General features: G+C 50.1%; 2 protein-coding genes across 2 annotated transcripts in view; one reads left to right on the top strand and one right to left on the bottom strand.

Annotated features, from left to right (window-relative positions):
- Nucleotides 1-4,904, bottom strand: part of ENH_00020930 (hypothetical protein, conserved) — a gene marked incomplete at both ends in the record, with an annotated part of 7,327 nt that extends 2,423 nt beyond the window's left edge. Inside the window, 14 exons of the mRNA XM_013579462.1 lie at nucleotides 634-693; nucleotides 928-1,041; nucleotides 1,292-1,319; nucleotides 1,435-1,475; nucleotides 1,584-1,680; nucleotides 1,917-2,005; nucleotides 2,236-2,370; nucleotides 2,607-2,669; nucleotides 2,786-2,878; nucleotides 3,511-3,582; nucleotides 3,780-3,884; nucleotides 4,135-4,218; nucleotides 4,475-4,567; nucleotides 4,815-4,904. Of these exons, the coding sequence (XP_013434916.1) occupies nucleotides 634-693; nucleotides 928-1,041; nucleotides 1,292-1,319; nucleotides 1,435-1,475; nucleotides 1,584-1,680; nucleotides 1,917-2,005; nucleotides 2,236-2,370; nucleotides 2,607-2,669; nucleotides 2,786-2,878; nucleotides 3,511-3,582; nucleotides 3,780-3,884; nucleotides 4,135-4,218; nucleotides 4,475-4,567; nucleotides 4,815-4,904 (1,164 nt within the window). The remainder of the gene's footprint in view (nucleotides 1-633; nucleotides 694-927; nucleotides 1,042-1,291; nucleotides 1,320-1,434; nucleotides 1,476-1,583; nucleotides 1,681-1,916; nucleotides 2,006-2,235; nucleotides 2,371-2,606; nucleotides 2,670-2,785; nucleotides 2,879-3,510; nucleotides 3,583-3,779; nucleotides 3,885-4,134; nucleotides 4,219-4,474; nucleotides 4,568-4,814) is intronic.
- An 815-nt stretch (nucleotides 4,905-5,719) lies between these two features.
- On the top strand, nucleotides 5,720-6,568 carry ENH_00020940 (hypothetical protein, conserved; the record flags this gene model as incomplete). Its single annotated transcript, XM_013579463.1, has 1 exon — nucleotides 5,720-6,568. The coding sequence occupies one exon, from the start codon at nucleotides 5,720-5,722 to the stop codon at nucleotides 6,566-6,568; it is 849 nt and encodes a 282-aa protein (XP_013434917.1).
- Between the last annotated feature and the right edge of the window lie 5,176 nt (nucleotides 6,569-11,744).

Consider the following 11,744-nt stretch of genomic DNA (forward strand, 5'->3'; position numbering starts at 1 on the left):
CCTAAACCCTAAACCCTAGAGCACCTTGAAGCGGGGCAAACCGAGCCCTTACCCTAAACCCTAAACCCTAAACCCTAAACCCTAAACCCTAAACCCTAAACCCTAAACCCTAAATACAAACCCTAAACCCTAAACCCTAAACCCTAAACCCTAAACCCTAAACCCTAAACCCTAAACCCTAAACCCCTAAACCCTAAACCCTAAACCCTAAACCCTAAACCCTAAACCCTAAACCCTAAACCCTAAACCCTAAAACAAAACCCTAAACCCTAAACCCTAAACCCTAAACCCTAAACCCTAAACCCTAAACCCTAAACCCTAAACCGCAAACCCTAAACCCTAAACCCTAAACCCTAAACCCTAAACCCTAAACCCTAAACCCTAAGCTGACCACTGCCCTAAACCCTAAACCCTAAACCCTAAACCCTAAACCCTAAACCCTAAACCCTAAACCCTAAACCCTAAAACAAAACCCTAAACCCTAAACCCTAAACCCTAAACCCTAAACCCTAAACCCTAAACCCTAAACCCTAAACCGCAAACCCTAAACCCTAAACCCTAAACCCTAAACCCTAAACCCTAAACCCTAAACCCTAAGCTGACCACTGCGTTTTCTAGACTTCAAAGACGCACGTTGGGAGGCCGCCGGAACTTCTCAGAGACGCGCTTGATGGACATCAAGGAGCCAAAAACCTGCGCGCAGCGACCCGCAATGTTGAGGGTTTAGGGTTTAGGGTTTAGGGTTTAGGGTTTAGTGCTTAGGGTTTAGCAGTCAGGGTCCAGGGTCTAGGGTTTGAACTGAAGCTAAGTGCACGGCCACATCAGAGCCCACGTCGCTGTTGGCAGCTGCATTCAATACTAAACCCTGAATCCCAAACCCTAAACCCTAAACCCTAAACCCTAAACCCTAAACCCTAAACCCCATACCTTGAGGGTTTCGCCGCCTTCCTCAGTGCTCTCTCCTTCCTCCATTTTCACTGCGTGTTCTATAAGCCCGTCGCTGCGGCCTTCGAACTCCTCGTAAATCTTTTTTCCAAACAGCTAAACACAAACCCTAAACCCTAAACCCTAAACCCTAAACCCTAAATCCCAAACCCCAAACCCTAAATTCTGAGCCCTAGCGATTGATAATCAGTAGGGTTGCCCGCCGGACGGTTAGCGGGATCGGGCAAGGTGGTGGACGGGGCGAGCTGAGGGTTTAAGGTTCAGGGTTTGGGGTTTAGGGTTTAGGGTTTAGGGTTTAGGGTTTAAGAACTAGGGTTTAAGGGGCTGCAAGGAAGAATCAGCTCACCTCCACATGCTTAACTAAGCCGTCGAGTCTGCGCCGCCAACCAAACCCTTCACAGTTCCCCCAAACCCTTAACCGTAAACCCTAAACCCTAAACCCTAAACCCTAAACCCTAAACCCTACACCCTAAACCCTAATGGCCCTACCTGGAGTTGTAGAAGTGCAGCTCACGCCTCTCTCCGTACACCTGAAAGCCTCCACACCAAGTTGTACCCCTATAGATAAGGCTCAGCGTTTAGGGTTTAGGGTTTAGGGTCTAGGGTTTAGGGTTTAGGGTTTAGGGTTTAGTGTTTACCGTAACAACTTCGCGCAGGGCGTGAGGATTGCCTGGTGCATATCTTTCGACTTGGCGGCGAGCAGCTGGCCAGAAGACGCGTTCCTCCAGCCCGTCGCTGAGCCCCAAACCCTAAACCCTAAACCCTAAACCCTAAACCCTAAACCCTAAACCCTCAACCCTAAACCCTAAACCCTTATCGCTCCACCGTAGACAGACAGCAGCGCATGCACACCATAAAAGCTTTCTGCTTATGGAGGCGGCTTGCAGTTGTATACTGTGGCCCTCAGCCTCTAGGGTTTAGGGTTTAGGGTTTAGGGTTTAGGGTTTAGGGTTTGGGGTTTCCGCTTTTACTTTCTGTGTTCAAATTGAAAGAGGATTTCTTCCGGGAGGTTTCGACGCGGGTTGGAGTAGAAAGTGATGCAACGTACTAGGCCGTCCGCCTGCAGCAGCCAAACCCTAAACCCTCGCGAAACCCTAGCCTGGGGTTTAGGGTTTAGGGTTTAGGGTTTAGGGTTTTGGGTGGAAGCGGAACCCGTCAGCCACAAGAGGGCTCTGGCCTTCTTGTTGGCAGCTGCGTAGAACTGAGGGCTTACGGCCTGGGCCTGCGTACCAGCGCCGAGGGTTTAGGGTTTAGGGTTTAGGGTTTAGGGTTTAGGGTTTAGGGTTTGACCTGAGAGTAAGGCGCAAACTCCTGGAGTTTGGCGTCTTTGTAAAACACTGTTTTTTGACCTCCATAAAAAGGGTTTAATAAATCCAGAGAGGAGAGTTGAATGCGGCGGCACCAGGCGCGAGGCGCGAACAAAGCCTGCAAACCCTAAACCCTAAACCCTAAACCCTAAACTCTAAACTCTAAACCCTAAACCCTAAACCCTGTGGGCTGAGCCCTTTAGCATGAGCCCCCGCTCCTGACCCCGTGCTTTGAAGGCACGAGAGGAATGCACACGCTGCTGGCCAGAAACCCCAAACCCTAATCTTTGAAGCGTAAACCCTAAGCCCTAAACCCTAAACCCTAAACCCTAAACCCTAAACCCTAAACCCCACGTTGAGGTTCTTGTTCTTCCTGTCGGCGCCGAATTCAGCAAGTTGGTTCTCGTGCTCTTCAGTCTGCAAAGCCGCCCAACTCTAAATCATAGACTCTACATCCTAAACCCTAAATCCTAAACCCTAAACCCTAAACCCGAAACTCTAAATCCTAAACCCTAAACCCTAGTTTTGTGGACCTTGGGGGGCATGCAGAGGGCGCATTCGAAAAACCGCGAGTTAGAAAGAGAGAAATCAATTTCTTGTGCCTTCAGTTTTGGCCTCATGTTGACCTGCCACACAAACCCTAAACCCTAAACCCTAAACCCTAAACCCTAAACCCTAAACCCTAAACCCTAAAACCTAAAACCTAAACCTCGAACACTAAGCCCTATTGAGGGTTGGCGAAAACAGCGGTGCAACAGTAAAAAGAATAACTTATGCGTTAGGGTTTAGGGCTTAGGGTTTAGGGCTTAGGGTTTAGGGCTTAGGGTTTAGGGCTTAGGGTTTAGGGCTTAGGAGGGTTTAGGGTTTAGGGTTTAGCGTTTAGGGGACCCAAAAGTTTTCTTGGTTCCACAAGAAGTTCACGGCCAAAAATGGACTGTCTTTCTTCTCATAGACTTTTCCTGAAGCGTCACTTCAACCCCTAAACCCTAAACCCTAAACCCTAAACCCTAAACCCTAAACCCTAAATCCGAACCCCCAGGTTTCGAGGAGTATCTCGCCTCGCAGAAAAGTGCTGCAACAAGTTTTTAGAAGCAGCGCAGTGGCTGGCTGCAGGCTGAAGGCAGAGTGCTTAGGGTTTAGGGTTTAGGGTTTAGGGTTTAGGGTTTAGGGTTTAGGGTTTGGGACCGCTAGCGGGGTCGATGTAGAGGTCTGAAGAAACCCCTCTTTCTCCAGCGCGAACCAAAACCCAACAGTAAACCCTTTTGCCTCGATGTTTATCTTTTGCTGCTGCTGCTTCTTCTTCTTCAGAGTCCTCAGCTTTCAAAAGGGCCTGCACGCGAAAACCCGAGGGTTTAGGGTTTAGGGTTTAGGGTTTAGGGTTTAGGGATTGGCTATGAGGGTTGACTTCGTGGACAGCGGGTTTGTTAGCTCTGGAGCTTCGACACGCAAGGAGCAAACAGCTGGAAGCTGCTCATTAGGGTTTAGGGTTTAGGGTTTAGGGTTTAGGGTTTAGGGTTTAGGGTTTACGTTTTCTTTCTCCTCTCTTTCCTTCCTCCTCTCCTCAGCCAACTTCTCGAGCTCTTCATACCTCAAAGGTTTTGGCAATTCTATTTTAAATGTTGCGTCGTCTTCCTGCGCTTACAGCCCCTGAACCCTAGACCCTAAACCCTAAACCCTAAACCCTAAACCCTAAACCCTAAACCCTAAACCCTAAGCCCTAGGCCTTACGACCTTGCCAACGCAGACGCAGATGAATATCGGATGCCAGGCTACTGAGTTGCTTCAACGCCGAAGCTGTTCTAGTAAATGCATGCAGTGCAGGGTTTAGGGTTTCGGGTTTAGGGTTTAGGGTTTAGGGTTTAGGGTTTAGGGCTGAGTTTACTTGCGCAGTGTCACCAGGACCTTCGTCTTTTGCGTCGGCCTTTTGGTCGGGCGTCGAACGTTTGAAAGGACACAAGTCCTGGCTCTGCAGATCACAAAAGACATTAGGGATTAGGGTTTAGGGTTTAGGGTTTAGGGTTTAGGGTTTAGGGTTTTTGTCCGCTACTCTAGTCCGTGCCCTCTTACCGTCAGTGGTTTGTCTTTCTCCCCCGCTCTTGAGTTCCCTGTGAAGGTCTAGGGATTTCTCGTGTAGCATTCAGCATCAAGACGTTATGGTTTAGGGTTTAGGGTTTAGGGTTTAGGGTTTAGGGTTTAGGGTTTAGGGTTTAGGGTTTGCTCACTTGCGACTCAAAGAGCTTCAGCTGCTCCAGCACAATTTTTTCGTGCGCTGAATTCTCAACGTAGCGAGGGTCAGGCTCCACCGAAGCAGCATACTGCGCCCCGCAAACCCCTAAACCCTAAACCCCAAACCCTAAACCCTAAACCCTAAACCCTAAGTGCTATACGTTACACACAGCAAGTCCTGGCGAATGCAGAATAGCGTTTAAAAAGCGCCTCCTTTCTCCACAGGACTCGCGTTTATGCCCAAGGCTTTAGGGTTTAGGGGTTGGCGTTTGAGCTCTAGGGTTTAGGGTTTAGGGTTTAGGGTTTAGGGTTTAGGGTTTAGCAAGGGTGCCGCACTTCTCTGCAGCGCTGCAGCTTGGGGTGTATGTTTGGCTCTGCCGTATCCGCCTCTTCAAGCCCAATTATAGAGTCCCTTTTTATATCCATTTTCGCTGTGAAGTTCTGGGGTTTAGGGTTTAGGGTTTAGGGTTTAGGGTTTAGGGTTGAGAGCTACGGGTTGAGGGTTTAGGTGTAGGGTTTAGGGTTTAGGGTTTAGGGTTTAGAGGCTAGAGCAGGAGCGACTGATGGGAGTTGGTGGAAACTCGAAACAAAATGGAACAAATTAGAAAGAAAACTTCAAATAATTGAAATAAAAGGAAATGAATTTGAAAGAAATAACTCAATTAAAGGAATTCTGCAAAATAAAAGTTTTGAATTTCTTTCGATCTGCAGAAGCCAGGTGTCTGTACACCCGACGGCCGCCACTCCGCTCCACCAAACGCCGTCTTCGCATTTAATCATTTAAATAAAAGTTTTAATTTTAATTTTAATTTTAATTTTAATTTTAATTTCAAATTAATTTACTTTTCGCTCTTTAATTCAACTCTTCATTCCCCAGACTTCCGCGCCGGGGGCCCCGGGGCCCCCGGTCCAGCCCTGCCGACAGATGCATGCAGCAGCAGCAGCAGCAGCAGCAGCAGCAGCAGCAGCAGCAGCAAAGCGGGCTTGAATAGGGGGTTTTGACCATTCGTTTTATTTTATTTTTATTTCTTTTTTCAATTTAATTATTATAATTCCCTTTTGCTGCAGGCAGCAGCCTTGCTGCTGCCCCACAGACTGCAGGCTGCTTCTTGGGGCTTTAGCCCCGAAGAAAACTCCATTAATTAACTCTTTTCTCCATTTGCTTTTTGCTGCTGCTGCTGTCTTTCATTTTGCTGCTGCAGCGCAGCAGCGCAGCAGCGCAGCAGCAGATCCCCGCTGCAATGCCCCCCCCCGACTCTGCTGCCGAGCAGCAGCAGGGCCCCCCTGCTGCTGCTGACTCCCCTGCTGCTGCTGCTGCTGCTGCTTCCGCCGAAGCGCCTGCAGCAGCATCGGAAGAAGCAGCCCCCGAACCCGCAGCAGCAGCAGCAGCAGCAGCAGCAGCAGCAGCAGCAGCAGCAGCAGAAGTGCGGAAGCGGGGCGTGGTGTACCTGGCGCAGGTGCCGTTTGGGTGGAGCCGCGGGCAGCTGCTGCGGTACTTTGAAAAGTTCGGCGAAGTGACGCGGCTGTTTGTGACCCGCAGCAGCAGCAGCAGCAGCAGCAGCAGCAGCAGCAGCAGCAGCAGCAGCAGCAGGAGGAAGCAGCAGCTGCGGGAGGCGTGGATTGAGTTCCGGAAGAAGCAGCAGGCGAAGCAGCTGGTGGCGCTGAAGAACGGAGAAGCTGTGGGGGGCAAAAAGCGCAGCAGCAGCGCGCAGCAGCTGCTGCTGCTGTCTTACCTGCGGGGCTTTTGCTTCAGTTCTCTCTTCGAAGAAGTTATGAACTTAAAAAGAAATAAAGTGGAAAGAATAAATGCGCAGATTGCCCGCGTCAAGCGCGAGGCTGAGGTGTACGTACACCTGCTCCACCAGAAACACTCCGCGGAACAGCTGCAGCAGCGAATTGCACGCAAACACGGCGCCCCGCTGCAGCAGCAGCAGCAGCAGCAGCAGCAGCAGCAGCAGCAGCAGCAGCAGAGGCCGCGGAAGCGGAAGCAGCTCGAGAGCAGCAAAGGGGAAAAGTGGAAAGAAGAAGAAAATGAAAATAAAAAAAGTTTCCAAGTCAGCAAAGATCTCCTCAAACTCTTCGCAGCTTGAAGAGGCCCAGGGCCTCCACTTCTTTCTTCTTTTCTTCTTTTTTAAAACTTTTATTTCTTTTTTCTTTTAAACTTTTATTTCTTTTCTTTTAAACTTTTATTTCTTTTTTCTTCAAAACTTTTATTTCATTTTTGCTTCCACTTCTCGCGCTTTCCGGGCCTTCGGGTGTACAGACAGCTGCCCGCTGCGGCGAAATGCAGAATCTGAATTTGAACAAAACTTCAAATTTCGAACTTCAACAAAAACAGTTTTAATTCTTTTAATTTTAATTTTAATTTCAATAAAAAAGCAATTTAATTCATTTGATGCACTTCTTTGCATGCAGTTCGCGCACAGCTTCCTTACCTGCACTCGCAGAATCTGTTGGAGTCTGAAGTGAGAAAGCAGCAGAACCTGCAGCTTCTGAAAAGCCAGTTGAACTTTAATTTTAAATAATTAATTTTAAACAATTAATTGTTTTGATTTTAAACAATTAATTGTTTTGATTTTAAACAATTAATTGTTTTGATTTTCTGCGCAAAGGGGGCTTCAGCGCCTCTGGAAGTTCGAAGTTTCCGGCGAGGACTTGAAGTTCAAGTTCCGCCTCAGTCCAAAGAAAGAAAAAGCACTGAAAACGCAAAAGGACTTTAATTTCCTTTTCAAAACGCCACTTAATCGCGGAAATAAATTAAAAAATAATAAATAAAAGTCGCGAGTGGAATCGGCTGCAGAGGGCGCCGCCGAGTTGCGCGTACACCTGAAATCGCGCGAGCTGCGCATACACCTGAAACGGGAAAGCGCGCGGCGCCGCAGTTTCTATTTTTTGACCTCAAAAGATCTTTTGTTCATTTTTTTGTTCAATTTTAGAAATGAATGTTCACTTAATTCAAATTTTATTTTATTTCTTTCTCTCGAGAGCTTCGAGCGCCGCTGGAATGCGCGCGACCGCCTTTCCGGGCCCCCCCCGCGTCGCCGTGGCTTTGCAGGTCAGCTGCTGCTGCTCCAACTTGAATTCTTTTTAAAATAAATTCTTTTAAATTTAATTCTTTTTGAATTTAATTCTTTTTATGTTTTATTCTTTTTATATTTTATTCTTTTTAATTTAATTCCCTTTCAAGAATGGCCCTTTAAAAAACGCAGTTCCGGCGAGTTGGCGGCGGCCAGTTGGCCCGGGGAGTCTCGCCGTTCCCTTCGGTGGGTCTTTTGGCTTTTTGAATTTTTGAATTCTTTTTAATTTAATTATTTCTTCTAATTTAATTATTTCTTTTCAATTTAATTATTTCTTTTTAATTTAATTATTTCTTTTTAATTTAATTATTTCTTTTTAATTTAATTATTTCCCTTTATTTAAGTACTTATCTTCATTTAATTTGTTTGTCTTTTTTAATTTAATTCCCTTTCTTTTAATTCAACTATTTGTTTTTGCAGAACTCTTGCCAGCCCCACAAGTCCCTTTTAAACCCTCAAATTCTTTTCTCCGGGGCTTTCCAATTCCTTACATTTTCCCAGCAGCAGCTGGAGCAGCAGCAGCTCAAGTTTGGCCCGCGGAGGGCCCCGCTGCAGGTCAGGGTTTAGGGTTTAGGGTTTAGGGTTTAGGGTTTAGGGTTTAGGGTTTGGAGTTGAACCCCGCGCTGCTGCAGCTCCCCAAAGACGAGAACAAGTGCCCTGCTTCCCCACGGGTGAGGCGGCGAGTCTTTGCGCAGCAAATTAAATTCCCTCTCACTCGCTGCTGCTGCTGCTGCTGCTGCTGCTGCTGCTGCTGCTGCTGCTGCTGCTGCTGCTGCTGCTGTGCAGAAGCAGCAGAAGGAACTCTCGCGGGACTGCAGCAAAAGAACATCGAAAGCAAAAATATAAAATATTCCGATTCTCCTCCCTACGGGTGAGTGTACATACACCTCAAAATAATGCATTATATTTATATTTATATTTATATTTATATTTATATTTATATTTATATTTATATTTATATTTATATTTATATTTGTATTATTTTAACTTTGTTTGCCATTCTGCTGCAGGTTTGTGCCCACGGGAAAAGCCTCGATGTCGAAGCTGCTGCACCTCGCAAGTCCTGCTGCTGCTGCTGCTGCTGCTGCTGCTGCTGCTGCAGCTTCAGGTGTACAGACACCTCAGCAGCCAGCAGCAAAACGCAAAACCCTCCGGCAGATCTTGGGGGGTTTTATGGAAGTTCCATTTCACGGAGTTGTCAGCGGAAAAATGCGATGAAGGAATTAAAAGATTTAAATTGCAAAACCAAAACAAATAAATACTTTTCTTTTCCACTTTGTTCCAAATTGCTGCTGCTGCTGCTGCTGCTGCTGCTGCTGCTGCTGCTGCTGCAGGGGGCCCCCGTGTCCGCAGCAGCTGCAGCGAAGCAAGACCCTTCTTGCATGCAGAAAAGCTTCGCAGTTTGCGAAAAGTTTTATTTAAATTATTTTTATTTTCCAAAATTATTTATTTCAAAAAATAAACTCCAAATTCCCCAAAAAGAAGAAGACAGCCGCAGCCCCCGCTGCAGCAGCAGCAGCAGCGGCTGCTGCGCTGCTGCTGCTGCTGCTGCTGCTGCTGCTGCACTTTCGCCGTTTATTTTTCCAAAAATTAACTTCAAAAATTAAGTTTTGTCTTTTTAAACTCATTTCCACTTTTAAAAAAAACTTCTTCCCGCTGCTGCTGCTGCTGCTGCTGCGCTGCGCGGGGGCAGCAGGGGGCCCCACGGGCTTCCGAGTCTTCCGCCAAAAAGGAAGCAGCAGCAGCTGCAGCACCTGCTGCAGCAGCAGCAGCAGCAGCAGCAGCAAGAGTAGCTGTTGCTGCTGCGGCTGCAGCAGCGCCAGTGGCTGTTGCTGCTGCGGCTGCAGCAGCGCCAGGAGCTGTTGCTGCTGCGGCTGCAGCAGCAGCACCAGCAGCTGCTGCTGTGGCAGCTGCAGCAGCACCAGTCGCTCCTGCTGTGGCAGCAGCAGCAGCACCCGTAGCTGCTGCTGCTGCAGCCGCAGCAGCACCAGTCGCTCCCGCTGCGGCGGCAGCAGCACCATTGTCTGCTGCTGCAGCAGCAAGCAGCAGCAAGCAGCAGCAAGCAGCAGCAGCATGCAGATGCAGCAGCAGCAAGAAAGCCCTTGCTGCGCCGCTTCTTCCCTGAGCCGCTTCTGCGTCTCGCAGCTAACAAGTGAAGCTTCTAAGCAGCAGCAGCAGCAGTATTATCAGCAGCAGCAGCAGCAGCAGCAGAAGCAGCAGCAGCAGCACTGCTATCTGCGGCAGCAGCCGCAGCATCTGGAAAGAGAGTCCATCTGCAGCACTTATCGCGCCAGGAGTTGCGCAGAAAGCAGCAGCTGCAGCAGCAACAACAGCAGAAGCAGCAGCAGCAGCAGCAGCAGCAGCAGCAGCAGCAGGCGCGGCCACAGCCGCAGAAGCAGCAGCAGCAGCCTAGTTGCTTCTTGCTCAGGAGCAGCAGCACAACTCAAACCCCACAGGGGGCCCCCTCAAGGTCAAGGGGGGGCCCCCCTAAACCCTCGGGGGCCCCCCTTAGCTGCTGCGGGGCCCCATGGGGGCCCCCCAATGGCTGCAGCAGCGCAGCAAAGGTTTCTTGCTGCAGCAGCAAAACTGTCTTTCCCAATGAAGGGGAGCTGCAGGAGCTGCTGCTGCAGCAGCAGAGGCAGCAGCAGCAGCAGCAGCAGCAGCGGGGGCACCAGCGGAAGCAAGAACAACAGCTGCAGCAGCAGCAGCTGCTGCTGCAGCAGCAGCTGCAGCAGCAGTCACCGCAGCAGCAGCAGCAGCACAAGACGCAGACAGAAGAAAACCCTGAGCCCTTAAATAGAACCTTTAAGGCCCTCTGGAAAGTCTTGAGGAAGCAAGAGTCGGCTACCGCACAGGCTGTGAGGGTTTAGGGTTTAGGGTTTAGGGTTTAGGGTTTAGGGTTTAGGGTTTATTGGGTCGCTGCTGATTACTCTGCTGCTTCTGTGTGGGGGTCGTGGCTTTAGGGTCCAATGAGTTCAAATGGTTTGCCGGCGCAGCCTTCAGGGTTTAGGCTTTAGGGTTTAGGGTTTAGGGTTTAGGGTTTAGGGTTTAGGGTTTAGGGTTTGCGGAGGCGCAGCTGGCCGCGGTGGAGGCGGAGGAAGCAGCAACTGCTGCAGCAATTAGTTTTTTAAAAGAAGAAATAAAAAAAGAAAAAAATAAAATTGAAGAAAATGAAAAAGAAAAAAAAAGACTGCAGCGCAGCATTGATGACGCCACCCAGGCCCTCCTTGTAAACCCTAAACCCTAAACCCTAAACCCTAAACCCTGATTTCCAGCACAGCATCCCCAGAGAAACACCAGACCCTTTTCTTCTTTCTTTCGCCGTCGCGTGCTGCAGTGAAGAGCTCATCGTGAGGGCCTAAGTTCTAGGGTTTAGGGTTTAGGGTTTAGGGTTTAGGGTTTAGGGTTTGGCCTTTTCAGGAACTCGAGGAAGACATCAGAGCCGCCATACAAAGCCTCATGTCCCCAGAGTGAGTTCCAACACTGAGGGCCCCCCAGGGGCCCCCAGGGGCCCCCTAGGGGCCCCCAGGGGCCCCCCAGAGGCCCCCAGGGGCCCCCCAGGGGCCCCCAGGGGCCCCCAGGGGCCCTCAAGGGGCCCCCAGGGGCCCCCGGGGGGCCCCGGGGGGGACCCTAGGGTCCCTCAGGGGCCCCCGGGGGCCCCCAGGGGCCCCTCAGGGGCCCTCGGGGGCCCTCAGGGGCCCTCCGGGGGCCCCCAGGGGCCCCCCGGGGGCCCCAGGAGGGCCCCCGGGGGCCTTCGGGGGCCCCCCAGGGGCCCCCCAGGGGCCCTCGGGGGCCCCCCAGGGGCCCCTTAGGGTCTTCTAGCAGAACTCTGGGGGCCCCCAAAGGAGGTTGAGGAGCTTACCTGCAAGGGTGTCGGGTTTAGGGTTTAGGGATTAGGGTTTAGGGTTTAGGGTTTAGGGTTTAGGCCCTGTGGCGTATCGTGTGCAACTTTGCAGGGACGGAGAATCCCATTCCTCTTCTGTCTCAAGTAAGGGTCCCACTGCACGCCCCTCTGATCTAGGGTTTAGGGTTTAGGGTTTAGGGTTTAGGGTTTTGTGTCTGCAGAGTGTTTGGATGCAGAGGAGCAGCGAGAGGCCTTAACTTGCTGCAGCGACGACGAGCAAACGGTAAACCCTAAACCCTAAACCCTAAACCCTAAACCCTGCTCCTCAGTTGGTGTTCCTGGTGT

Source organism: Eimeria necatrix, genomic scaffold (assembly GCF_000499385.1).
Source record: "Eimeria necatrix Houghton genomic scaffold, Enh_scaff171, whole genome shotgun sequence".
In the NCBI taxonomy this organism is placed as follows: Eukaryota; Apicomplexa; class Conoidasida; order Eucoccidiorida; family Eimeriidae; genus Eimeria; species Eimeria necatrix.